The sequence below is a fragment of the Telopea speciosissima genome, chromosome 10, assembly GCF_018873765.1.
Source record: "Telopea speciosissima isolate NSW1024214 ecotype Mountain lineage chromosome 10, Tspe_v1, whole genome shotgun sequence".
NCBI lineage: Eukaryota > Viridiplantae > Streptophyta > Magnoliopsida > Proteales > Proteaceae > Telopea > Telopea speciosissima.
In genome coordinates this window covers 54,174,564-54,202,127 of record NC_057925.1, presented here as the reverse complement: position 1 = coordinate 54,202,127, position 27,564 = coordinate 54,174,564, and the positions used below count along the sequence as shown (strand labels likewise).

The window sequence follows — 27,564 nt, the reverse complement described above, 5'->3', positions numbered from 1 at the left end:
CACTTCTCCTGAGTCCGTAGAGAAGAAGAGAAGTAAAATCACAATCCAGTTGGGCATCTCTAGATATTGAATTTCGATTTCAATTTTATGGTATGAATTTGATGATGGGTTGTTGATCGATTTTCACTCGGGAGAGTGTTTACTTTGAGCAATTGGGCATCCATATGGGGAACTGCTTGGATTCTGCCGCAAAGGTAGACAACACTCACAGCACTCAGATTGGTTCTTGTAAGTAGATTCAATCTGTTTTCTTTTCTTCCTTGTGTATAGTTCAGTTCTGAAAAGATCCAAGTTTCATTCTTTAGTTGTTTTCAATTTTGAGTTCTGTTCTGATTAAGCCACCCAGAGGATAAACACTATGTTCCTATTCTAGATTAGGGCTTACTATGTTTAATATGCCACGAAATTTTGTAGAGGAGTTTCTGCATGGATTCTTTAGGGCCATTTCTCTGCCTGATTTTTAATATCCGATGGGTACAGATTGGGATTTGCAAAAATTGAGGATTTTTTTTTTTCCCCCCTCTTTTCTTTTATTTGGTGCTTTTTACAGAATTTAAATTGATTTAAGTATTGTGGGTTCTTTTGCAGTATTGGATAGTGGAGTGTTTGACTCCCTAGGGATGAATCTAGTATTGGGTTTGAATATGGGCAGTAGGGGGTCATAGTTTTGGCATATGCTTCTCCTTTCTCATTTACCGTCTATGTGGGTTTTTGATTTTCTTCTCTGTACATGAATAGCTGAAGTCTCAGCTTCATGAGCTATTCCCATGTAAATTGGTGCAAGATAACTTAAATGATAAATTTAGTCATTGGGAATCTTTGACATATTTAGTGTTAGAATTTAACATGCTAATGAGATTACAATTTCTTTTATTCATCGCTTTTCTGAATTAATCTTGAGAAAACACTACTGAAGGGATCTAGTTAAAGTGCAGCTTATCATTTGAATTAATTGTTTCACTTCTTGTACATCTGTTCATTGAATAACATTATTTATTCTGCTTGTCTGTTTAAGCTTCGGGGGCCTCAAAAGTAACCAGCAAAACTACCTCAACTTCAGCTGTTTCTAGTCTGACATTTCCATCCTACAGTGAAAAGAGCAGCGGTGAAAGTCTTCCTACGCCTAGGTCTGAAAGTGAGATATTGTCATCGCCGAATTTGAAAGCATTCTCTTTTAATGAGCTTAAGAATGCCACTAAAAACTTCCGCCCAGACAGTCTTCTTGGAGAGGGAGGATTTGGTTATGTTTTTAAAGGATGGATTGATAGGCACACCCATGCTGCCACAAAGCCTGGATCTGGAATAGTTGTAGCTGTCAAGAAGCTTAAGCCAGAAGGTTTCCAAGGCCACAAGGAGTGGTTGGTAGGTTTCCTCATCAGCTTTATTGTTTTTTTTTTTTTTTTTTTTCTTTTTCTAATGCTCTTCCTTTTTTCTCATTACTTTGCTGATTGATTGCAGACAGAAGTTAACTATCTTGGCCAACTTCATCATCCAAATTTGGTTAAGCTTGTTGGTTATTGCTTGGACGGGGATAACCGGCTGTTGGTCTATGAGTTCATGCCAAAAGGCAGCTTGGAGAATCATCTATTTAAACGTAAGTAATTCTATTAACAGATTCTCTGGCAACTATGCATCCCTATTTTCCCTCTTTCACCAACTTCAACATCTCTCCTCATTTCCCTCTGAATGGAAACTTTTTGTCAATATTTGACTGCTTCTACAGTCCCATTGTACAGGCCTACATTGCTTGCTTCCTACCAGATCCATAGAGTTATTTGTTTCCATAATTCTCTGTTGCTGCAGATGCCACCTGCTGACCTTATGGTTCTGCTGCTTCTGCAACTGATTCTAATTATGGTCCTACTGATGCACTACTGAAAATTGTTCCAATGAACTATTGCATAGCCCATTTCGATGAACATAGGAAGAAAATTTTTATCTATTGGGATTGAATTACAATCTGAGTGGGGTTTGGGATTCTATAAGGTGAAATGCATTGAATGGAATCACTATTCCGTTGTCATGTGATAAACTTCTTACTAGACATTCTAAATTTCTAATAGGCTAAGATGTAATCCAACTCAGATCAACCAAGCCTTATCCCAAGTCCCCAACTACTTGGAATTGGATACATAAATTCTTTTCTGCATAATCTCTTTAGGGTCACAACTCTGTTAGCTCCTGAAGTTCTCATGTATTTTCTAACTATGTTACCCTTGCCCGTGTCCTTTCAATACCTTCAACTTGCATCACAGCATTCCTCACTGGCGTACCTGAGGTTACTTGGATTTTGTTGTGCATGGCCAGACCATCTTGTTGACTTTCTTTTGTTACTGATTAGTGCAACTCCCAAGTTGTGTTGAATGCATTCATTTCCAATTTACTCCTTCCTATTTTTTCCATTCATCCGTTCAACATCCTTTTCAGTCTTCACTAATTAACTTATTTTATTTATTGTTTAGTTTCTTTGTTGCTCAACTTTCAGCAACATGAACGGCTGATCTTATAGCTGTCTTATAGAATCCACCCTTTGGTTTTAGTGGGTAGGGTCAATCATTTCCAGAAATATTTGAGAGGTTTTTCTATGGTTTTGAATGCCAGCTGCCATCTGGATGCACCTAATTTCCTCCATCTGGTATTGTGACTGGCAATACAAAAAGGATTAGATAAACGTCTTGTTAATACTACTACTACCAAGTCTTAGGTAAATGTCTACTAGTGACTTTTATTGTAGCATGCCGAAACTTCTGAAGGAAGCCATAAATGGACTCTCAGGGTGAAAGATCATGTGATTTTCTTTTCACTATTGCAATGCAAAGAGTAGCAATTTGGTCATTAACTTCCAAGCAATCTATTGTTTTGCAGGTGGAGCCCAGCCACTATCTTGGGCAATAAGGATCAAAGTTGCCATTGGTGCTGCTAGAGGTCTATCTTTCTTGCATGATGCTGAATCACAAGTGATATACAGGGATTTCAAGGCTTCTAATATTCTTTTAGATGCGGTATGCTGAACAAAAGAGTAGCATACATTTTTCCCCCTTTCATAATAAACCATACCATAAACTTTGCTGGTTTGGACTTGCATGTTCCAATTATTTATCATGCTTTTACTTATGCAGGAGTTTAATGCAAAACTTTCTGACTTTGGCTTGGCCAAAGCAGGCCCCACTGGTGATAGGACTCATATCTCCACTCAAGTCATGGGTACTCATGGCTATGCTGCACCTGAATATGTTGCTACAGGTCCATTCACGTATCCCTATTCAGGAGCTGTTATTATTAACTTGCTTTACTTTATCTACAAACTATCTTACTTATTCTTATTTTCATTTTTATTTTTGATAACTGAGAATGCTTTGCCTGTTAAAAAACTTCACTCTTCCTTTCTGCTGTTTCTTCCTTGCTGATTAGACTACTTCTACATATTTTTTCTTCTGGTTATATGGTATCTTCTTCTCTCACCCTTTCTGAATTTTCTTTAATTTTCATAGCACTGCTATCTTTTGCTGTGTAAAACAATATGATCTCCATAAATTGGACACTTTATGTGTTTTGGTATTTCAGCATCACAGTGTTGGACTTGGAACCTCAGCCCTCAAAAGGCTCGAAATGCAGTAAGTCAAACATGTGTAATGATAGTATGTTATATCTTTCTGATATGACCAGGTTGCTTGTCCCCGCTTTCCAACAACTGAGAAAATGAAATAAAATGAGTTGTGAAAAGAAGGAAAAAACCCCTGAAGTAGAATATGAAAAATAGGGAAGTCTGTGAAATAGAAATATTGGAACCATTTCTTTGGATTAGAACTGCAGTGGCATGTTAATCCTACTCATGCATGAAGGAAAAAGTGGATTAAGTGACCTACATAACTTTCTAAACTTATCCTAGATGAAAAAAATTTGATAAAGCTTAGTCTCCAGGGTGGCTTAGTTGGTTTCTTACTTAATTTACTATGGTTATTTTGCCTTACTCAAAATGAGTAGTGCTACCTTTCCCAAACTTTGTATAGGATGGAGAGACAATAAGTGTGATGTTTTCATGTGGTGCGCATGCCTGGTTTGGAGCCTAGTTACACTTAGATGATCTACTATACCCTGTACTAATGTTCCCAATGATAAACAGGTCGGCTGTCTGCAAAGAGTGACGTTTATAGCTTTGGAGTTGTATTGTTGGAATTGTTGACTGGCCGTCATGCTATTGATAAAACAAGAGTTGGTGTAGAGCAAAATCTGGTGGACTGGGCTAAGCCATATTTGAGTGACAAACGCAAATTATTCCGGATAATGGACACTAAGTTGGAAGGGCAGTATTCTCAGAAAGGAGCCTTCGTGGCTGCGAACCTGGCCTTACAGTGTCTCAGCAACGAAGCTAAAGCTCGGCCACGTATGGCTGAGGTTTTAGCAAAACTGGAACAAGTTCAAGCCCCAAAGAGTACTTCCAAACAGTCTCAAGTTGAAAAGCAATTGGCCTCCAATCCTGTTGTCAAATCCCCGTTAAGATACCATCATTCGCCTCTCCATCAACCACGCAGTGGTTCCCCATTACCATCCCACCAGCAATCAGCACGCGTATGCTAGGCATGAAAATTTTCCGCCCAATCCATATTTGATGTAAATTACTTTTACCCACCTTGTTTGCTAGTTCACTAGAACCTTGCTTTTGCACATATTCTTCTTTCTCAATCCATATGCTTGTTTTTGTTTATTTTTGCATTAAATACTGCAATCATGCATGGCTCTTCAAAATTAATGAAAGTTCACTCTATTTTTTAAATTTCTCCACTGAATTGACTAGTTCCTTTGGTTTTGTGGTGTAGTTAACCATGGTCTCTTCCAAGAAACAGTTGTCTCATCATTCAGATTATTAGGGCAATTCCCTAGATCTACGAGATAAGAAAAAGAATTACAAAACAAGTAGGTTTACAAGACAAAGTAAGTGTAAAACAAAGTCAAACCTGCTTGTTTTGTAATTAATTTTCTTTATTTTGTAGATTTAGGCGATTTTCCCTAGATTTTAATATTGACTCAAGAACCTTGCTGACCATGTTTTAACTAGTCTTCTTATTCACAAAAAAGTGGCTGTCTACATTTGTTTAGTCCTCTTATTGGAGAATGGAATAAATATGCACAGCACACAAACATCTGTTAATTTCTCTTCATAGACATAGTATATGGAGAGCAACAGCTACTACAGGTACATGCCAGAGCTGTTTGTGTGAGTCCAGGATCCTGGGTGCCATATATGAATTCTAGCTGTGGAGCTGACACAGTAAGCCATGTAACTCTCCTTCATATGTGTTCTTGACTGGCATGGCAAAAATGCTGGTGAAGCTCGAGAGATCAAACCTACAGACTTCTCATTTGTTCAATGCATCTGCCCCTGTTTTCAGACAGGTTGTTTCCAAGACTTGAACCCGTGACCAAGCGTTCAGCAAGTGAGCACTTGACCAATGTGCCAAGCACGACCTTGACTGACCAGGTGAAAAAAAGACCTTGATCCACGTGATATCTAACTCTTCCATTGGATTGAGAATGGGCATTCAGAAGGATACCAGATCGTGTTCTTGTACAAATACCGTCCAAGGCCCTTCAGGGCCACTCACATGGAATACACTCCTCCTGTGGATCCCACAGTGGATACCATGCGACTGGCCCTCGAGGGTCTTGGACAGTCCTTGTACAAGGACACGATCCACGCTCATTCAGAAGTAAACAAGGGTTGGAGTTAATGGTGATATTCACTAGAGTCCAACTATAGCATTAAATCGTTTTAGATGAAGAGATTCTTTGTAAACGGTGGGTAACAGAAAATTTTCTCCATGAGTAGGGGCCCTACCCTCTCTCTTTCCACAATTTTGGTATTTATGTTAGGGGGTGCTGTTCTCTATGCCACAGCGCAGGTTGCGCTCAAGCACATGGGGGTGGGTGCAATGACCACTCTGCTCCTTGAGTGGCAGGCCCATGTGCCTGGGTGCAGCCTGCGTTGTGGCATAGCGAACAACGCCTCTATTTATAAATGTTTAATTACCTTTCTTTGTAACCTTTTAATGGATTCCCATCATTTCTCTTTCCCTTCCTTATCTATTTATTGTTAGGGAAAACAAACCATTAAAAGCAATGTGGCCCTATGCCCAGACACAGAAGGGTGCGAAATGATCACTCCGCCCCATGGAAGGTGGAAATTCGACCCTTGATGATGCTTTCACACAGGCTCCCATTTCTCCCTCAATTGGCACAATTGCTCAGGGGCCATGTTGCCTTTCATAAAACCCTCTCCCTTTTTACTACTATTAAATTTTTTTTAAAATTTTTTTTTTTTTGGGGGGGGGGGGGGGAGGGTTTTCTAAAAGGTAGCGTGGGCCTTGCAATAGCACAGGCTAATGGGAGCATGCACGGAAGCTGATTTTCATCCTCTCAAGTGTTGTGCACTGCCAGTGCACTTTAGTGCATCTTTAAAGTGCATTGGACGGTGCCACTTTATAGATGCACTGGACAGTGCACCACACTTGAGAGGATAAAAATCTGCACAAAAGCATCAACATGGATGGAATTTCTGCCTTTTATGAGGGAGCAAGATGATTATTTCCTGCCCCTCCTTGTCTAGGTGCAACGCCACGTTGCCCTTTATAGTTCTTTTTTCTCCCTTTCCTTTATTCAATCCTCTCGTTTCCATTTCTTCATCATATTCTTCTACAATACAAATTCCTAAAAGTGTGTAGTGCGACAGTGCTAGGTGGAGATGTCGATACTTGGTAGCTCGGACATCCAACGGTCTAAGCTCATTGACTTCTGTTGAGATCGGACCATTGGATGTCTGGGCTGCCAAGTGTCGACATCTCCACCTAGCATTGCACACTTTTAGGGAATTGGAGAGGATTATTTTCCAAAGGTCATCCCACCTCATCTGCAACCTCGCCCCAACCCCCTTTCATCCAGAGAAATAATCCTCTCCATTCCCTAAAATTGTGCAGTGTGGCAGTTTGGGAAGGAGATTTCGATATGTGGCAGCTCGGACATCCAACGGTGTCGAACTCAACAAAAAAAAAAGAAAAAGAAAAAATGGAAGTCAATGAGCTCGGATCATTGGATGTCTAAGCTACCACATGTCAAAATCTCCACCCCGAACTACCACAGTGCACAGTTTAGGGAATTGGAGAGGATTAAAACCCCTTTCCTCCCTCCCCAACTTCACCAATTCTGAAAATTGTGCAGTGTGGCCGTGCTAGGTATGTTGACACTTGGCAACTCGGATATTCAACAGTGGATGTCAATGAGCTTGGACCATTGGATGTTTGAGCTGCCAGGTGTCGAAATCTCCACCTAGCACTGCCGCACTGCCGCACCTTAAGGAATTGGAGAGGATAATTTTCCCACCCAGCTCCACCCTCCCCTGTTGTCGCTTATTCCCTTCCTCTTCAGTTGAAGTGTTTTCCGTCCACCATTGAACGCAGTGGCACTTGTTAAGAAAACCGAGGAGGGAACGTTCAAACACTCCAACTGAACGGGTCCTCTCAGGTACTTATTTCATGAAATCACTCTCTCATCGATACAAGCTAAATTTGGCGCAACTGCATCTCACAGTCCCAACCGGCAAAAGCATTTCTCTCGATCCACTCTTCAACCTGCAAAAATGTAAAGACAAGAACCAACTCAACCAAATCCTTGCACAGACGATAACCCAAGGCCTCATTTACAATCCTCCTACGGCCGCAAAACTTGTCGCTACTTTTGCCTCAAGCCCCCTTCCTGGAACCACATGCGTCGCCCGCTCGATCGCTGATCGAATTGACGGACTGGACACCTACACATGGAACACCGTCATCCGAGGGTATTTGCAAAGGGAGAACCCCAAAGAAGCAATCTTGATTTATGCTCATGTGAGAAGAAAAGGTCTGAAGGTAGACAGTTATACTGTTCTCTATGTAATCAAGGCATGTTGTCAGATTTCAGGGGATCGGGAAGGAGGGCAGATACATTCTCAGATTTTCAAAATGGGTTTTGTATCCGAGTTAATTACGCGGACAGTTTTACTACAAATGTATGGGCTGTTTGATGAAATTGAGTCTGCACAACAGGTGTTTGACGAAAGCCTTGAAAGGGATTTAGTATTTTGGAATGCTCTTGTTGCTGCATATGCTCATTCGGACAACCCATACAAGGCACTCTCAATTTCCCGTGCTATGATCGATGCCAATATGAGCCCAAATGGGCTTACTGCAGTAAGCATTCTTTCGGCTTGTTCTTCTCTGAGAGCCTTGAGAGAAGGAAAACTGGTGCATTGTTACGTTTTAAAAAATTTGGACAATATTGACGTGTATGTATCCAACGCTTTGATAGATATGTACTCAAAATGTGGGTGTTTGCTCAATGCCCAACTAGTTTTCCAGCAGATTCCAATAAAAAATGTAGTTTCCTGGACTTCAATTATTAATGGGTATGCCAACAATAATAATCCCAGCGAGGCATTAGCTCTGTTTAAAGACATGGAGTCTGCAAACGTACCACCTGATGAGGTTACCATGTTGGGTGTTGTCTCTATGTGCTCAAAGCTAGGTAGCCTTGAGTTTGGGGAATGGATTGATCAATACGTTGAGCAGCATGGGTTTAAGGAGGGGAGTATCTGTATGGCAAACTCTCTCATGGACATGTATGCTAGATGTGGCAATATCAAGAAAGCTTGCCAGATTTTTGATGAGATGGAGAACAAGACTCTGGTTTCTTGGACGTCTATCATACAAGGGTTAGCTATGCATGGTTGTGGGATACCAGCCCTCGTGCGTTTCACTCAGATGCAGAGGGAAGGCTTCAGACCTGACAGTGTAGTCTTCCTCAGCATCATATCTGCTTGCAGTCATGCTGGTTTGGTGAATGAAGGGCTTGAATGTTTTCGATCCATGGTAGAGGACTATGGTATTCAACCATGGATGGAGCACTATGGATGCATGGTCGATCTTCTTTGCAGGGCAGGGCTAGTTAATGAGGCATTTGAATTTGTGGAGGCTATGACTGTGAACCCAGATGCAATTGTGTGGCGCACTTTGATTGGGGCATGCAGGAACCAAGGTAATATAATGTTAGCAGGAAGAATCTTGAATCATCTGCTTGAATTGGAGCCCAATTACAGTGGAAATCATATATTGTTATCAAATTTGTATGCCATGATGGGAGAATGGGATAATGTTAAAGAAGTGAGGATGGAAATGGGCGTTAGTGGTGTAAGCAAACCTGATCCTGGTTCTAGTGTGGTAGAAGTGTGCTAAGGTGTATATAAGATGCGCTCTGTATTAAAAGTCACATCATCTATTAACCACAGGCAGTTCCAAATTCTTATCCCAATTCAAAACATGGCACACGCAGTACCCATGTGTTCTATCCCAACTCTTCTCTGTTGGTGGAAGAGAAATTACTCTGATCTTTGACTTATAATTTCATATTTTAACTGATCGAGATTTTGGTTTGCATTCCGAAACAAGCCTTCAGAATGTGCTCTAGGCCCAGAATCTATTCCATGAATGCATACCATACCAAACACAGCGCAAAATTAAAACAATCACATACACTGTATTGTACAGTAATTGTACAAGTACAATTCCTCCGTCAATGTCAATGTTGTCCTAGTGACTGAAGAGGTACAGTGAGAGATATGAGAGATGAGCCAGAGTCCTCCAACAGTGCCCACAACCTCACTGGAGTCTCTCTCCGTTCTCTTAGGCCCCGTTTGAATCGAGGAGTTTCAATGGGGTGGGATAGAGAGTGGGATTTCCGGACAACTTTCCCACATAAGAGTTAAAATTGAGTTGTTTGGATACCAGGGGCAAGAAAAGAGTCAGGCCATTGCTGCTTCTTCCACCCTGCTTGTCTCAGTGGGAAAGACGAAGTAAAGTTGTGAAAGCTGCTGGTGCATCTCCCACAGTTGGGAAGTTGTCGCACAGAACCATCTCCAACCTTCGTCGTCCTCTTCAACCAGGTTTCATTCCCAGCAAGAGGTAGTTAAGCTGGTATAATATTCAACTGCGTTTTTTATTTTTTATTTTTGGTTCTCCTTTGATTTTCTTCTCTCAAAACCCTATTTTAAAGAGAAGAACCTGGGAGAGGTGGTTTGCAAAATCATGGGTATAGTTCTTTTTCTGGGGAGCTTGTTTACAGCCATGCTTTGAGACATTTCTCTGGAACTGTGTTTCAATCTTTCAAAATATGCTTTACTCAAACCAACAGTTTTAATAGGAATCCCATTGCATTAACTTCGTCAGCAATGAGGAGCTGTTCGAATGCTAAGCCAGCTCAACGATTTCTAGAAACAGGGCATTCACTTGACAGACCCTAAACCATTTGTTGGTATGATGGGGATCTAAATTACCTAGGGTTAGGGATTCAGAAAACCCTTTGAAAACCAGGATTGCAGTGAAGGAAAGAAACCAGATTCAAGAGAAAAGTATAACAGAACTTTGTTTGAGTTCTTGGATGCCCAATTTGGAATTAGTAATAAACAGCTCAACTTTGTTTATTAATCACTTTCTATCATTTTAATGTTGCATAATATACTAATGTTCTGTTTTGTGCAAATTCAATGCTGATAAATCAAAAAGTTCCGAGAAGCTATTGAAAACTTTGACAGCAGAGACTGGCTTTATCGATTGGGCTCTTCTTACCATTTAATCTTCCAATTGTTTTTGGATTTTGTGTATTGAGGTGTATATGATTTCCTCTACATATCTGAAGCTAAGAAAATTTGGTGAGTGCAAGGTGCGTGGTAGGTTCTGTTCCTGATAGAGCCCTGGTAATTGTTAAACATTTGTTGTCAAATGGGTGGTTTCCAACTCTCAAATCTGCAAAGGTGTAAGCTACTCTGCTGCTCGCTTCGTAAAGCTCTGCTCCTTGCTTTTCATCCTTTAGTATCTTGCTGCTTCTGAGGCAGCATCTCTATCATGGTCAATATTTGATTCAATTTGGAATTGGTTTGATCAGATATTAGTGCCAGCCTATTGGTAGGTCTATTAATAATTATTGGCTGGTTGGAGTATCATTCAGCATTTGGAAATTAGATCTTGAAATAGTCATGCGTAATGACACTTGGGGTTGATAGTTTTCTTCCATTATATAGAAATACTTATCATTATTTATTGATAAATGTATAAATCTTTATGATTTCTCAGTTGAAATAGAGTTTCTTAGCACAATGCTGGTTCCATCAGCCTAATGTCTGTCTTCTTTGGGTGTTTTAGTTCACAATTTTATTGTCTACCTCATGTCTAAATAGCTGTGACATCATTTCTTCTTAATTTTCTTTACCCTTCCAATAATCGTGCACCAATTCTTGTCCAGCTGTTGACTCAAATGTATTAGATGCTGAGGTTGTTTCAGGTCCCTCTGTTGCCATTTTGTTGATAATTTCTCTGTTCCTCTCTAAGTTGTTTCAACTCCCTATTAAGTCATTATATTATTGCTATATAAATAAGGTAATAATCATTGTCACTTGCATGGCTTAGGCTTGAATCTATTTAGCATTGAGCTTTCCATTATGCATTAACCTTCAAAATTTGATGAATTCATCATCTGAATCAGACTGTTACAGTTCTCAATTATCTTATTTCATTATAAATGCACCTCCATTTTTAAATATTCACATTCAACCAGCGAATCAGTTAATAAATGGTCTGATAAGCACCTCCATTTCATTATCTATAAATGCATTGTTAATTAAAAGTCGATTAAGTTTACATATTTTTGATAGCACTACCAAAAGAATGAAAATGTCTAGTGAAATGTTGTTACTTCAATAGTTTTGAGTACAATGTTTTTTTTCTCCTTCAGATGTGGGGTATGGATGCTGCTAGATATCAACAACAAAGAAGAGCAGCAGCAACAGCTTGTTGTATGGCTGCTATAGCTGCCATGCTAGTCATATTGGATGATGGTGATAGCGACGACAATGAGGAAGAAGCACCCCCTAGAAATACCTACTGAACTCCAGTTTATTTTCTAATATTCGCAGCATCACAATCTGTTAAGAAAGCCATTGAAATGAATACTTACATACTAGTTTATACTGGATTCATAGAATACTTACGTATATTGTCATTGACTCTTAATATGCATTTTATGTTGCAGGAGCACCCTGAAGCCATGCTCTACAATAAAAAGAAATTTGAGTTCTTTGATATTTATGAGACCATTTTTGGTGAAGACACTGCAACTGGTCAGAGCACCCGACTCGAAAGACACATAATAACAATCAAAGTCAGAGGCAGGGGGTGGGGATCAAATGGGCTCCAATGACATTGCGATGGAGTCAAATGTGAATGTGGTGAGTGGTGACTCACAGGAGAATTTCTCTACCATGCAAATTCCATTGACATCACCTTTTGGAGAGGGGACAAGTGGGAATCGTTATACTCCAAGGCCGAAGAAACAATGACGAGGTGTTATTTTTTTATCATCTAGCCACCATTGCTGAAGGTATCAAGGAGATGGCATCTGCTCTTCGAGAGTAGCCCAGTCCTTATCAGACAGATTTGACACCTATACTCCGTGCCATACAAGAGATCCCTGATATTCCTGATGGCATGGCTAGTAGGTCTTTTGATACTTGAGTGCAATTCCAGTGCAAGCTAATATATTTTTGTCATATACTGTTTCACACAGGGCAGATTTTCTTTGGAGGCACTGCCATTCACAAGACCCCAGTAGGTAGAAAGGCCTCGAATTTATGGATGTCGTGTTTTTGTTTTTTAGATGAACTCCTTGAGTAGATTTCTTTTTCGAAGTAAGTTATTGGAGCTCTGGTTCCAGGTTGAAGAACTTCTCTTTGTTTTATAGGTTTTAAATGCTGGGAGATATCCCATTGCTTCCCAACCGTGCTTGTAGCTTAGAGTGTCAACTAGTATTTTGTATCTTCTAATGATAATCTTTACTATAGCTTCTTGGTGAATGATAAGTTATATGTCTCTGCCTCTCTCCATTCAGATCACAAGTGGCCAGCTGCTGTTCTATGATAGATTCATTATGTCATTGCACACATGTTTATGTGGATCATAGAATCTGTACATGAATTTCATTCTGGGTTGCAACTGTTTGCTTTATTTCAAAAGAACCCAAATCTCAAACAATTGAATTGGACAAGACATTGTTTCTTATAAACATAATGAAACATAGTACATGATAAACTATTTGACAGGTTCTAGCAGCTGCAGCCTCTGATATGAAACAACCAAATTTAGATGATCATAAACTTCCAATCCTGACTTCTACAAATAGTTTGCCATTTCATCTGACCATTTAAATGAGACTGTGAATGATAGGATTGGATTAACATAAGCTTTGTTTCCGAGGTGATATCCATCACATTGATTCCTGTGGAAAAGGAGCCTTTGTGGAAACAGAGTCGAACCCATTTGAATCTTTGATTCTTAGCATTTTTTTGTGGGATAATTAGAATAAATTTTTATTTATTCAAATTAATTAATATAGATGAGTCCCACATCTTTGTAATTAAAAAATGGGCAAGAGATCACTGTTTGGTTGTGTAGCCCTTGCACTAGCACGGGTCAATGAGAGTATGCGTAGGGGCATCAACATGGATGGGTATTTTTTATATCACACTGGGCAAGGTGGTAAATTTGCACGTTCCTATGTTTGGATGTAGAAACCACGTAACCAAGCAGCATTTTTTTCAGTAAAAAAAATGGACCCATGTAGACATGTAGTAGGGCATTGATGGGAGGGCATTCTTGATAATATTTGAGAATTCAAGGTCTATAGACGTAATGGTATTCTTATAATTATATTGTAGTTTAACAACTTTTCCATCAATCACAAATTCAGATATCCAAACATGACATGGATTGGTAAGTGACTTCATAGACAATAGGAGTTTACCTCCAAAAAAAAAAAAAAAAGGGCAATTGCAATAAAAAGGTGGTCATCAAGTTTAATAGATAAAGCTTTTTATGGGCTTGGATTGAATCCCATCTTCATCCTCACCCCACTTAGCAAATTCCACCTCTTTCTTTTCAAGATGGATAGAAAAGAAACGAACAACAACAATAATATCACATTCACTTATAAAGAAAATTAATTGATGGACCAACAAACCATTTACAAAATGAACAATTCAGATCTTCTGAATTCTGGCTTGTGCTTGATTTGTTTTTACCTAACACTTTAATGCAAATATAAAGCTATAATCATAGACATTGTTCCATTGAAAAAAAGGTAAAGGGTGTATAATTAATAATTGTAAATATTCTCCATACACTTTAAGTTAAAATGAACAAACCTTGAGATTGAGAATTTTTTTTGTCAGTCTTATCTAAGTGTCTGATGGGATTCGATCTCCTAGGAGCTTACACTCTACCGGCAAGATACCAAACAATTGAGTAAGCATTATTAGGTTGATATTGAGATGTAATCTAAATTTCTCTTGATTATAGAAAAAGAAAATATGATACACTAAAGAAACTCTTGCACACCTCAAGGCCAAAGTTAATGACAACATGTCCCTTTGGTAGGTGGTAGGGTTTTAAGAAATGGGATTGGCTAGTTCGGCTGACCGATCCCATTCCAAAATCTAGAGTTAGGGCAATTTTAGGCACTAATTTCAAATCCGATGAAATTGGCCTGAACTGATCTAGATCTTGATTTCAGGTTTTCAAAACCTTGATAGGTGGTCGTCGCTAGGTTTAGTTTAAGGTATCGATCGCTGCCAATACTGGTATGATACTGATATGGATCAGACCGTATTGAGGTTTGAATCGACTAAAAACGCATAACAAAACACTCTTTTTGACCAATTTGGCCGATACATATCAATTAGGTATCGGTATCGGTCACAATCAATACCCATACTATATAAATCTATGGATCCAATACCTAAAGGGTGTCAAAATCAAATCGGGACCGAACTGAATCCTTTAAATTGAAACTGTTTAATAAATGATTCGGGTATGGTTTCAAAATTGAAATCGTTTAATTAAACGATTTAAACTAGAATAGATCGTTTAACCGAAATAGACCATTTAACACTCATACATGTACATAAATGTACCAAAATCAAAAGGAACCGTTTCAACTGAAACCTAACCGAACTGTTTAAGCTAAAACCATAAAACTATTTTATAATTAGTTCAATTATAATTTCAAAAATTGAGACCGTCTAATTAAATGGTTTAACCAAAACCAAACCGTTTAACACCCTTACCAATACCGTTACCTAAAACCCTAGGATCGTCGTGATCATGGGTCACCAAACAAATATCTTTCTTAGAATATAGAATAGGATTAAAATCCTTTACAGTACCAGTGGGGCGGTGGGGCGATAATGCACATCCAATGGTACGGCAAAGACCATGTGTATATAACAGAGACCATGTGTACCATGTGTGCCAAAAAGCCCTTCAATAATTGCACTTGAAGAGAGAGAAAGAGAGATTCTCTTCTCATCCTTTCCTGTCTTCCATTATGAGGACTAGGATCACATGTTAGAATACGAGCTGCATTCCGTTCAAATTTAAGAACTTTCTTGGAATATTCCTTTTTCACTATCTGTGGGCTCTTGTGGGCCTGTGGCCATTGCTTCGTAGTCTGGGGCACTCGTCAATCCAGTAATAATTCGACCCATTCTCAGCAATTGTTTTACAAAATTGCCATCTACTTTTTATGTGAAGTGACTGAAATGTCCTTGTCCACTTTTTTTTTTTTTTTTTTTGGTGTGTTTTAATGACAGTAAACTTGGAAGTTTAATTGCGTGTGAAAAAAAAATCTACAATAAAGATAATGTATTTGGTGCCTTTATAAGAAAAATATTTATCACTTAAAAAGGAAAATTTTGAATTGTAAGATAAAGGACTTTGAAGGGGTTGCAATTTTGCGATTATTTGGTAATTTATTTTATGGACAAACTAAATATATTTTGACCCTTTAGAAGATTATTTGACTATCAAACCAATTGTCAATTAAAAATTTTCTTTTAATTTCTTAATCCTTAATTAACAAGTCCCCGTATGTGGAGTATTATTAACTAGAGAAAGAAAATGCTACTTGATCACGTGCGGCGCGTGACCCCTGCACCGAGATACATGGCCATGCAAAATGACCATTGTATCTTTAGGAATTTTCATCTTTCTATGAGGGCATGACAGTCATTCACCTAAGACCTTGAATGAATCCACAGACAAAAAATATTCGATCAGTTTCCCAACGTGCCATGCTATGGCTAACTGTTAAACAGTGAAGTAGACGTACTATTTTGGCTATTACCTCACACTCCACAGATTCTATCGTACATGGTCATTTTGTCTTTAGGGATTTGCATCTTTCTATGAGGGCATGACGGCCATTTCATGCAATCATATGTCAAGGCGCAGGAGGAGCTGCGCCTGTGCGCACAATACCATGTAACATTCTTTCTCCCTATTAATTATCAACTAAAACTAATCTCGTAAGGGAAATAGGCACGAGGGGTCTTATTCAGGTCAATTTGGACGTTGAAAACCAGAGGTTGCTTTAGGAATTACACCCTTACCCAAACTTTAGCTTTGTAGATCCACTAAATTCCATCAAACCTTAAAAAGATAAAGCCAATTCAGAAACGTCTTTTCAAAAAAGGAAACCCTAAACCCTAATTTTGCCTCTAACTTAATTATAAATAATAGAAAAAAATAAAGCTATTTCTCCAAAGGTATCAATAATGATTAATGAATGAAAATAACTAATTTTTTTGTATATTTAAGAGCTAATTTCTGATAGTCACTTGGTACTTTTAATCATGGTTATAAATATCGGTATCAATTTTTATCGATCGTGATATGCATCAGCCAGATGTATTAAAGACAAAATTTTCCTTTGCTCTTAATAAAGAACCATTCCTCCGATGTCGAACACAACCGATCCATGCCTAATACCAGTACAATTCAGCTAATATGCCCAATCAGCCAATCCAATACCAATATTTATAATCATGCTTGCAACTCAATTGCGAAGTCCTAAGTTGTGTTTAGTGTACATTCTTAGAATAGCTTTTGGGTCTAAAATGTATGGTAAAACGAGAAAATAACAAAGAATTGAATTTCAAATGTATCTTAGACGAAAAATGTTACCAAACACAGCTCTAACAAATGGTGCCCCACCATGAGGGCTTGTCAGATATTTTTTGGTGTCAATCTTAGCCGTTCAAGAGTGGACCCACAGTGTTGTGGCCTTCTCACATCCACTTAATTTGACACAATGAGTCTTTTGGTGGCAATCTTAGCCGTTCATGAGTGGACCCACAGTGTTGTGGCCTTCTCACATCCACTCAATTTGACACAGTGGGTCAAAAGGGTCAAGATTTTGTGAAGATGTAGAAAAACCCACAAAACGTCAAAACCACAAAAAAAAAATTGAAAAAGCTGAAAAAAGGGGCCCTTTTTGGAGAGCTCTATTTATAGGAGAATCGAGGAGAGACATTTCTGTACGAATCTCTCAGACCGATAACGCTTCTTCTACTTCTCTCGTTCACAGATTACGTTTCGACGCAGAGGCTTGAGTTCAGGGTTCAGAGGTAAAGAGAACTGTGGTTTCTTATGGGTTCATTTGGGTTGCACTTTAGTTACTCCTGTTTTTTGTGATTATGTTGGTAGTTTTGGGTTCTCTCTACTTGCCTCCAAGTTTGTTGCAACCCAAAGATGTGATTTTGAGGTGTTAATTTTTATGGGTTCAATTTTTTGTTTGTTTGTTTGATGGCTGTGGAGCCAACTTCCATGGATGCTCTGTTTCTACTTCTTTACCATCATATTCTGCTATTTTCGTCATATGTTTCATCTGGTAAATCAATTTGGTGGTATGCTTACTAGCTTTGAGAACGTGATATCACTTCCTGAGTAATTCTTTTGCGAAATGGACTCTAGATTTTGCTTTCTCTTGCTGAAAGATGATTGTGTGCTTGTGGGTTTTCTTTCAAATTGTTTACTGGCTGGAATTATTCTTATTTTAGTTTTCTTTTCTGGAACTCTGTTATTTTTTGGGGGGAATTGAATAATGTTGATAATGTTTACTCATTTGGATCTGGTTTAGAAATGAATGGGCAAGATTTCTTTTCGGTGCTTATTTTGCTTGTCCACAAGGGTTGTTGGTTTACGGTTTTAAGCTTCAATTCGGTTTAATTATGTTTCTATTTTCATTCTTCAATTTTGGTGCTCACGGTTGTGGTACAGAGACTAGTTTTTTTTTATAATATTTTTCATTCTTCAATGCTGCAGAATGGGAAGCACCGACGGGACATATGGCGCTTACACTTATGAGAATCTGGAGAGGGAACCATACTGGCCATTGGAGAAGCTCCGAATTTCCATTACTGGAGCTGGTGGTTTCATTGCCTCTCACATTGCCAGAAGGTTGAAGAGTGAAGGACATTATATCATTGCTTCTGATTGGAAGAAGAATGAACATATGTCTGAAGACATGTTTTGTCATGAGTTCCACCTTGTTGATCTCAGGGTGATGGATAACTGTTTGAAGGTCACCTCTGGGGTGGACCATGTGTTTAACCTTGCTGCTGATATGGGAGGAATGGGATTCATACAGTCCAACCACTCTGTAATCATGTACAACAACACAATGATCAGTTTCAACATGCTTGAGGCCTCGAGAATAAATGGAGTTAAAAGGTTCATCTTATTGAAAAATTGTCCTTATTTATTTATAGTTTCCATCAGATTAGATAATTGAGGTTGAAATCTGGATTTGTTCCAACCATTTGATATAATGTTGGCATACTGTTTGTTTAGTTACAGAGCATTCTCAAGAAATTGTCATGCCTTTTACATGTTCCCCAGTTAAGGCTACTATCTGATTGTTATGTTGCTCTAATCTGTAAATTAATTGACTTCTATGGTTTGCAGGTTCTTCTATGCCTCTAGTGCTTGCATATACCCTGAATTTAAGCAGTTGGACACTAATGTGAGCTTGAAGGAGTCTGATGCATGGCCTGCAGAGGTTTGCTGTCTTTTAACCATTAGATTTATTGTTGTTGATTTCCATCCAGTGACATAATTTGTATGGATTTATCCATTTCATCTTGTAGCCTCAAGATGCTTATGGATTGGAGAAGTTAGCATCGGAGGAGTTGTGCAAGCACTACACCAAGGACTTCGGGATTGAGTGTCGGATTGGACGTTTCCACAACATTTATGGTCCCTTTGGAACATGGAAAGGTAAGCTCAAACGAGTATCAATCCCAGGCATATCTGCATCATTTTGTTACTTTGGCTTCTGTTAACATGTTGCATCCCTTGTTAGAACTTAGTTTTCTTTTGTTGTGTTTGGATCCATGTAGCCGACCCCATTAAGTTGGGATAAGGCTGAGTTTGTTGTTGTTGTTGTTGGCTTCTGTTAACATGTGAGGCTTTTACTGTACATAGGCGGGAGGGAGAAGGCACCTGCTGCTTTCTGTAGAAAGACCATTACTTCCACTGATAAGTTTGAGATGTGGGGAGATGGTCTCCAGACACGATCCTTCACTTTCATTGATGAATGTGTGGAAGGTGTTTTAAGGTAATGAGCTTAAATCTCCCATAAATATGTAGCTCATTATACTCTTCATTAAGATTTAGTATTTCATTGTTATAGTCATGTTGAGTCTGATACCTAGTACAGTTTGATGTAGTTTAGTGCTGTAACCATGAATTTATGGTTGTTTTACTGCTACTATAGATGTATTAGTAAATAAATGAATGAGATCTACCATACATAGATTCTTATAGATTAGATACATCAAATTGAATAATTGGTGTATAGGTTCATCCATTTCATATTTACAGTGTGTAATACACGTTTGTTTGGGTTGATATCTTGGAATCCTTTTTCAGACTGACAAAGTCTGACTTCCGGGAGCCAGTAAACATTGGAAGTGATGAGATGGTTAGCATGAATGAGATGGCTGACATTGTGCTTAGCTTTGAGAACAAGAATCTCCCCATTCATCACATCCCAGGTCCAGAGGGTGTACGTGGTCGCAACTCAGACAACACTCTGATCAAGGAGAAACTTGGTTGGGCTCCTACGATGAAATTGAAGGTACACACGAGCAGATATTAGCTGTCTTATTTGGTCAATCGACTTTCTTCTAACAACAAATCGAATGGTTACTGATCCTGGAAATTCTCTGATTTTATTAGGATGGGTTACGCATCACTTACTTTTGGATCAAGGAACAAATCGAGAAAGAGAAGGTTCAAGGAGTTGACTTATCTGTTTACGGGTCTTCCAAAGTGGTTGGAACACAAGCTCCTGTTCAGCTGGGTTCGCTCCGTGCAGCTGATGGTAAAGAGTGAAAGTTATTGAACCAAGTACTAGCACACGGTCCTCTAAGTCTAATGGTCAATAGCAGAAGTAGTTTGGGTATGGAAGTTGCAGGCCACTATGTTGTTTCTTCTTGTTATTATATTTTGACTATATGGAAGGGGAGGTGTTTTTGTTCCCTGCATTAGTCTAGCTTTGAAAGTGGGTTCTCTGTAGTATAGTGAACATGCAGGAACATTGATGTCCTTATAATGTTCATGGAAGTTCATCTATTGCTTTTACTCTTTGTATCCCGTAATTTCACTGGAAATAATCTTCACACAAGTTCTCTATGAAGCTTTGTTCATTGGTGTTGGTCAATTATAATCAATAGCATTCTGTTCCCTTTATTTTTTTCATATAACCAAAAAGGAAAAAGGAAAAAGAAAGCTGTCCTTTTTCTTGTTTGTGAGAAAGTTGAGTGAAACTAATGAGGAGGGCTAGTTGTATACTACGATGGAAGAGAAATTTTAGTACCCACTTTGTGGATGGTGATCCACAAATGATTACCATGTTGGCTCTCTTGAGAGTTCATGAATTTTTACACAGGTGCATTTGTGAGCTTTATATGATTTGGACAAGGACACTTTAAGGGTCCCTTGAGATCAGGACTAATTTTGGTTAAGGATCAGGATGAGTTGACATAAAAATTATATTTTGCATTTTCATTGAAAGAGAAAGAAAGGGATGGACACACAGAAATTGAGGATGACCTCTTTTTAGTAGGTCGGATGGGAATCTTGGAGAGAAAGGGAAAACATTAACAGATAACGAAAGAACCCCTTGGATGGTGCACTCCAAATTTCTAGTATGGAGCCAAGACTTATTTAATCCTTCAATTCTTTTGTAGGGCAAACCCAGTCACTGTTACTATCTTGAGCTGCAGCTACATGAGCACCTTCTTGTAGGGAGGTGTATTCATTGTTTTGTATTTTTTCTTAATCTCAATTTCTGATGAGCTAAGACGGACTCTAATCTAGATGGAAGAAATGTCATATTCTTGGAAGAAAAGAAAAGCCTTTGCTCCCCAATAACAGTAAAGAAACACAAAAATATATACATGAGGGACTCTTAACAAGAACTGAAATGTCTCAATTAGTGTCAGCTTAAGATGTTGTGGAGCGAGTAAAGATGCAAAGAAACAATAGGTTCTCTAATAGTAGTGGTGTACTGATTCAATTATGGACAGGTTTTGGTTGAAAAGGACTGGTTTACAAAATTTAAAAAAAAAAAAAAAAAAGCCTCTGAGGAAATACCAACCATGAACATGAAATTCAGCTTTTTAAATAGAAAGCCAGGACAGATTGCAACCAAGATGATATAATGTAAGACAGGACCACTTTAATTGGAAAAAAATCTGTGTCCTAAGAACATGAACCACAATTTGACGTCTACCTCCTTATGCAAGTAAAACTTGTAGATATCTGACTATGCTGATAGACATCGTAGTAAAAGAAACATTGGTTTATAATGAACCCAATATGCCTGGAATGAACATTACCTAATGTTATCCAAGGCATATACTATAAGACTAAATTGTAATACAGTAATAAGTAAAATACCTGTTATCAGTACCAAGACATGAACCAGAGAGGAAAACTTGTACAACACGAACAGGAACAGTCACGAACAGGATGAGTTGAGTCGTATTTGACAGATACTCTCCTTAAGGTTTTAGATGCCCCCACTTCTGCAACGGGGTTGACCTTGCACCTAACCCTCCAAGATGAAACAACTCCTAAACGCATAGGTTGCAGAATCTGATACGAGTGCTGAAGGATACCAAACGGCTATACTAGCCCTCCACTACTAAAGAAAATACAGTAAAACTGGTCTCTTAAACGGACTGTGGCAGAGACAATTCGTTTCTGTTATGTACCAAATGCAGGCAAGACTTTGTATATATATAGTAATGGAGTACCCTTCATGAAGGGATATATCCATACAAATACAGGTGAACGTATGTACAGATAGTACGTATTTCCTTCACGTATAGGGAGGGGTGTATCTATTCGTATATATGTACGGTTCAATCGTATAGATGAACCACGGGTGAACCAAACCGAGTTTTAAATAAAAAATTAAAACTAAAAAATGCAAAACTTCTACTTATTAAAAATAAGGTTTTGTGCCCACACCCACACCCACACCCCGACCCCGACCCGGCTCGGCGTGCACGCGCGTGATTCAAAAGCACCCTGAGAACCCCCCACACCTTAGAGAGTAGGGTGACCACCTCTCCAAAGGGCTCACACATTAAAGAAACAACCCTATATATATACCCCTCAAGTAACTCTCCCACAACCAATGTGGGACTATTCTTGAGTTCAACTATTGCCTCTTGCATATAAGAGAGCACAACAAATTCAAACAAAATATTGGAGGGAAATATGTCACGCCCCCATCCCAGACAAGGGATGAAATACAATACAATGGGTGACTAGGACGACGCGTGTCATCCTACTAAGCTGTCAGGATCACTGACACAGTGTCCCAACGCACAGTCATAACCAATATTAAAACAATATAATATCAGAGTGCGGAAAGGGGAATATTACATTCCAAAAGATTAATAGTTCTGCGGAAGCGTATAAAATCAATAGTTACAAGATGATCAAAGCCTAGATGATAAATACTGTAATTAATCCATTTTCCATTATCATCTAATAACTATCAACAAGGGTATAACAGTAAATGTTTATACATGGACCTACGCCCTAAAATAAACAAAAGGGGAACAAGTCCCTAAAATTCTCATGGCCCGTAGATGCAATCGTCACAAGGACACCCGTCGCCATGTTCCTCAAACACTACTTCCGGCTCCTCCATACCTGCATCCTAATCTAAAAATTGTGTACACGAGGGGGTTAGTTCCACTGAGCCAGTGAGGGGATGGGGATGCACAAACACGCAATTCACATAGTCCAATGATGCATGCACATGTTAATTCCATTTTTATTCCACCTATCACACAACTAAGTCAGAGGTAAATGCTACTGTGACAACTCGGGAAACACTGTGGGTCACTTCCATTCATCACCACAATGAAACCTCAATTGCCACCCGGGAGCCTACGCCGGACGATGCCACCAAAACATCACAGTGGCAAGCCCCAATATAACCATCACTACCATGAATGGCTCTCTCTCACACCACAAAATTCGGACTTTGGTTATCCAACACCTAAACCCCTGTTGGCAAGGGTCGTAGCAATAGGGTGCAAATCCTAGCCATGAATATTCTACATACAATTTCTATCGTCCCGAGAGGTAATCCTGGACGCATCAACTTTTCATCTGGTTTAGTGCCCGGTTACCAACACGGCACGGCGCATATAGTTCAATATGACATTCAATCAAAGGTATTATATATGTATTCCGGAGTTCCGGCACCGGCACCGGCACCCACCTGCACCGAGACCCATCAAAGTAAAACATTTCCAATCAGCATCATAACAATCATATATAAAAGTATGCAATATGCGTAAGCATGCCTAATAATTTATAATGATGCCATAATAAACAATGCAATAATAATATCAAGCCCAAACAACCAAACCCACTCACAATATGTGTTATGTCCCAATGTTATGAGTTGTCGCCGAAATCAAGTATCACGTCACAAGATGAAAACTTTAAACCTAAATAAAGAGTGAAAACAGGGTTAATTAAGTAAAGGGACAGATTCCCAAAAGGTCTCCCATAATCACTTTCAGTATAAGGTTTCAGAAGTGGAGTGGTTGCAGGAGTGGTTTCATGCCCAATTTCTGCAACCACAGGTAAATCCTAGGAAACCAGGGGCTCAGGACAGTCTCAGTCCAGTGCGGTTGCAGGAGTGGTTTCTCAAAAAATGAAACAGCACATAAATCCTAGTTTTCCAGGGGCCTTCTCAGGGAGGTAATCTCAGGGTGGTTTCATGCAGGTCTGAAACCACATGTAAAACCACTTACCTGCAGAACCAAAAATTGAAAGGTTTCTCACCCGGGATTCCTTTTCCAAGGGGTTTAAAGGTAGGGAGGCTTCAAGACAGCTTCCTCCTAGGTCCATTAGGGTTCTAAGACCTCATTAGGTCCATGTAATCCCAAGAATTTAAGAGAAAAACAAAGAGAACCTAAATTAGGACATAATAGGGTAGAAACCCTAAATTTCTCAAATGGAAAGAGATTGCTTAGGCTTAGAGCTTGTAATGGAGTGAAATAACTCCACCATAGTCTAGGTTTAGAGGTTCCATCGATTCCTTGGGTTCCAAGAGAACCCTAGGTAGAATCTCTCCCATTTCCCAAACCCCAAAACCCAAAATAGAAGAAAAGAAGTGGGATTGAATGGCTTACCTACCCCCAATATAGAAAAGCTCCACGTAGAGGGCTCCACAAGGTGAGGTTCCAAGCCTTCAGCCAAGCTTTTTCATTCTTTTTCCTCCTTTTCACCTTCTTTCTTCCATCTTCCCTTCTTTCTTCTTTCTTCTTTCTTCTTTCTCTCCTCTCCTCCACGATTTAGGTTAGATGGGAGAAGTAAAGAGAAAAAATGCTTCTCCCCCCCTTTTGTCTTATTTATAGAAAGTGGGTCTTGGGTCCTTTAAGTTAAATGGGTCGACCCATTGGTTTTAATTAGAAAAGAACCCAATAAGGATGGGTCCAATTGGTTGGACAAGAAATAGCATAAAACCTAATTTTTGATCCCACATGTCAAATGGGTAAAATAGGTTGAATGGGTCGATCCAAGTTAAATGGGTCACCCAAGTAAAATAGGTACTCTAAGTTAAATGGGTCAAGAGGACTTAATGGGTTGACCCATTAGTTCTACTTGGGTTAGAGAAAGGAATACCCAACCTTGAGTCAAATAGAGTTAGATGGACCCTTAGGTTAAATTGCCATTTAAGCCCAATGGGCCTCTCAAGCTAATGGGCCTGCCTACTAGTTATAATTAGGAAAGAACCTAATTAAAAGATGAGCCCACATGATATGGGTATAATTGCTCTTCACACGTTTCCCCAGGGCAAGTGGGACCCACAAATAAAATATTTCCAACTCAACTAAAATAGCCCAGGCGGTCCAAACCTTAGCCCGCACTTCAAGGGCATCAAGAAAAAGGGTAAATAAATAAAATTAAAGGCTAGAACTTACTTCTCCATTGCTATGGTGCGTCACCCATGATCCCGAATAATTTTCTCCACAGGCAAACCCGTATCATGGTCAATAATTTTGTAGCTGGGTTTGACCACCAGTGAGAACAGCTCACCAGCATACTTGGCAGTGATAACTACACGTCACGGAAAAGAAATAATAATTAATCATATTCTCGAGGTGCGGGTATAACAAAATAAACAAGAGGGAATGAACAAAAATCACAAATTTGAAACTTTGATAAAAAATGCTTTTTTGAACTAATGCCTTTGACTCAAAAAGTGCTCTTTTTAAAACAATAATACAACACCTAATAGGGGGGATTCTGAAACTAATCTATTTGTAGCTAAGAGAATGTGGTTCCAAGCAGAGAGCCTAATGGGCATGAAGGAGCTTTACATAAAGTGTTAAAATTGGGTAAAACATCTTCATCTCAATGAATCCTTTAGGGAAAAATGCTGTCTCATCTCTGTTGTGCTGAATCCTCTTGAAGTCATCAATAACCATCGGCTGAGCATCTCTCCTGATAATTGGTGCTAAGTTTGACTAGTTTGGCAATGCGTACCACTGGGAGGGAATGGGTGACTTACATTCCAAGGATATGGATCATCCAATAGTCTTTTGTTAGTCTAGATTGAGCATCAATACCCCTTATATACATTTTTGGACAAATCATTTTTCACTGCAATGTCAAGCATCAGTTGGAGCATTCTCTTAGAAAACCCGATTATCAGGAGACTTCCTCACACTCCATATCACTAACACTGCATGACAGTTAGAACTTTGGCACCCTCTCCTGCCTCAGTTGGAACTGCAAATTGAAGTCATCGACAACAAAATGGAGAGAGACCATATAACCCAGCTGGTCTTTATCCAAGAACAGCAGAACAAGAGGAGCTGAATAGGGGTAGTTTTGATGGAACCACTTGCATTTAGAAGGTTGAGAGTAGTACCATTATCATGGATGAAGGTTGCTGTTGAGGGTTTGAAACGAGGGAATTCTTGTACTAAGAGTAGGTGGTCATGGACTGGTGCATGGGTAATCCAGAGAGAAACAGAGAAAGTGGAGTAAGGGAGAAGTTGATGATCTTACTATTTATCAAAAGCTGACCTTAATTCTGTATTTAAATTTATTGAGAATTTTCTTCTAAATTTCATACACAAAGATTAAAACTAAGTCAACTATTATTTTTATTTTCCAGTGTTTGGGAGCTCTCTGATGCAGTCAAATATTTCAATTTGGATTGTTAATCAAAAAGGGTCATTGTCAAGTGTTTGGCTTGAATACTGAAACATTTCAAACTCAGAGACTTGTTGCAAGTAGTGACTCTTTTCCATGTTTAAGGTTCAGACCATTAAAAACTTAATCAAGCTGAGATTTGAGGGAGAGAAATGAATGGGCTTGACACAGTTAAGGAAATTCTCAACCTGGACTGACCAGCCCATCAATCTCTTGAGTTTGGCCCATCTACCACACAGATTGCCATTATTGTCCTAAACTGACCAGCTTGCATTCCAGTCCAATTATTAAATGGGCTGGGCTTCCTAATCATGACCTAAGATGTTAGTGTACCACCAGTACCCCATCAGGACTCAGCCCAGGCCCAGATGCATTGAACTAGATTAATTTTAACACTTTTTTTTTTCATAATCAAACACTTTAACTTGATCAAACACTTTTAAGGACAGAGTTTCTCTTCACCCACGGCGAGGAAAGAATCTCTTAATTCATTAGAGCTGACTCTCTGATTGAACTTTTTTTTTGGGGGGTAAACACCCTCTGATTGAACTAAGAAAAGATATTTTGGACCTTCGAACAAAGGTAGAAGTTAATGATGACATTCACTATTCTAGGATTCAAATCAAAGCATTGAATCACCTTGGATGGAGAGATTCTCTCTTACCTTTTTAGGCATATATCTTGCCTTGCTTTGTGTGAAATCAAACTTTGGCACCTTGTGTGATGCATATTAGAGCGAATTGGGCTCCTCTGTACCACGTGGATGAGTTCCCATTTGGACGGCATGGATTGAGCTGGAAATCCTGAGCGTGGTGGTGCACATGTGATGGACATGAGGATTTCTTAATTTTGAAATTCGGATTTCCTGCTCGATCCACTTCATCTAAAT

At 39.1% G+C, this 27,564-nt stretch overlaps 2 protein-coding genes and 1 long non-coding RNA gene across 3 annotated transcripts; 2 read left to right on the top strand and 1 right to left on the bottom strand.

Moving 5' to 3' along the window:
- Window positions 1-5,010, top strand: LOC122643954 (probable serine/threonine-protein kinase PBL3). Its single transcript, XM_043837532.1, has 6 exons — window positions 1-228; window positions 1,016-1,362; window positions 1,459-1,594; window positions 2,866-3,002; window positions 3,120-3,243; window positions 4,124-5,010. Exons 1-6 carry the CDS (start codon window positions 165-167, stop codon window positions 4,576-4,578), a joined length of 1,263 nt encoding a protein of 420 aa, XP_043693467.1. The 5' UTR covers window positions 1-164; the 3' UTR covers window positions 4,579-5,010.
- Window positions 3,103-27,564, bottom strand: LOC122643956. Its single transcript, XR_006330200.1, has 3 exons — window positions 27,554-27,564; window positions 27,093-27,099; window positions 3,103-3,298 (listed from the first exon to the last, which is right to left on the bottom strand). It is a non-coding gene; the product is annotated as an uncharacterized LOC122643956 (long non-coding RNA).
- LOC122643955 (GDP-mannose 3,5-epimerase 2-like) lies at window positions 17,467-20,659 on the top strand. The gene is made up of 7 exons (XM_043837533.1): window positions 17,467-17,536; window positions 18,234-18,641; window positions 18,876-18,969; window positions 19,058-19,187; window positions 19,395-19,527; window positions 19,842-20,049; window positions 20,151-20,659. Exons 2-7 carry the CDS (start codon window positions 18,235-18,237, stop codon window positions 20,304-20,306), a joined length of 1,128 nt encoding a protein of 375 aa, XP_043693468.1. The 5' UTR covers window positions 17,467-17,536; window position 18,234; the 3' UTR covers window positions 20,307-20,659.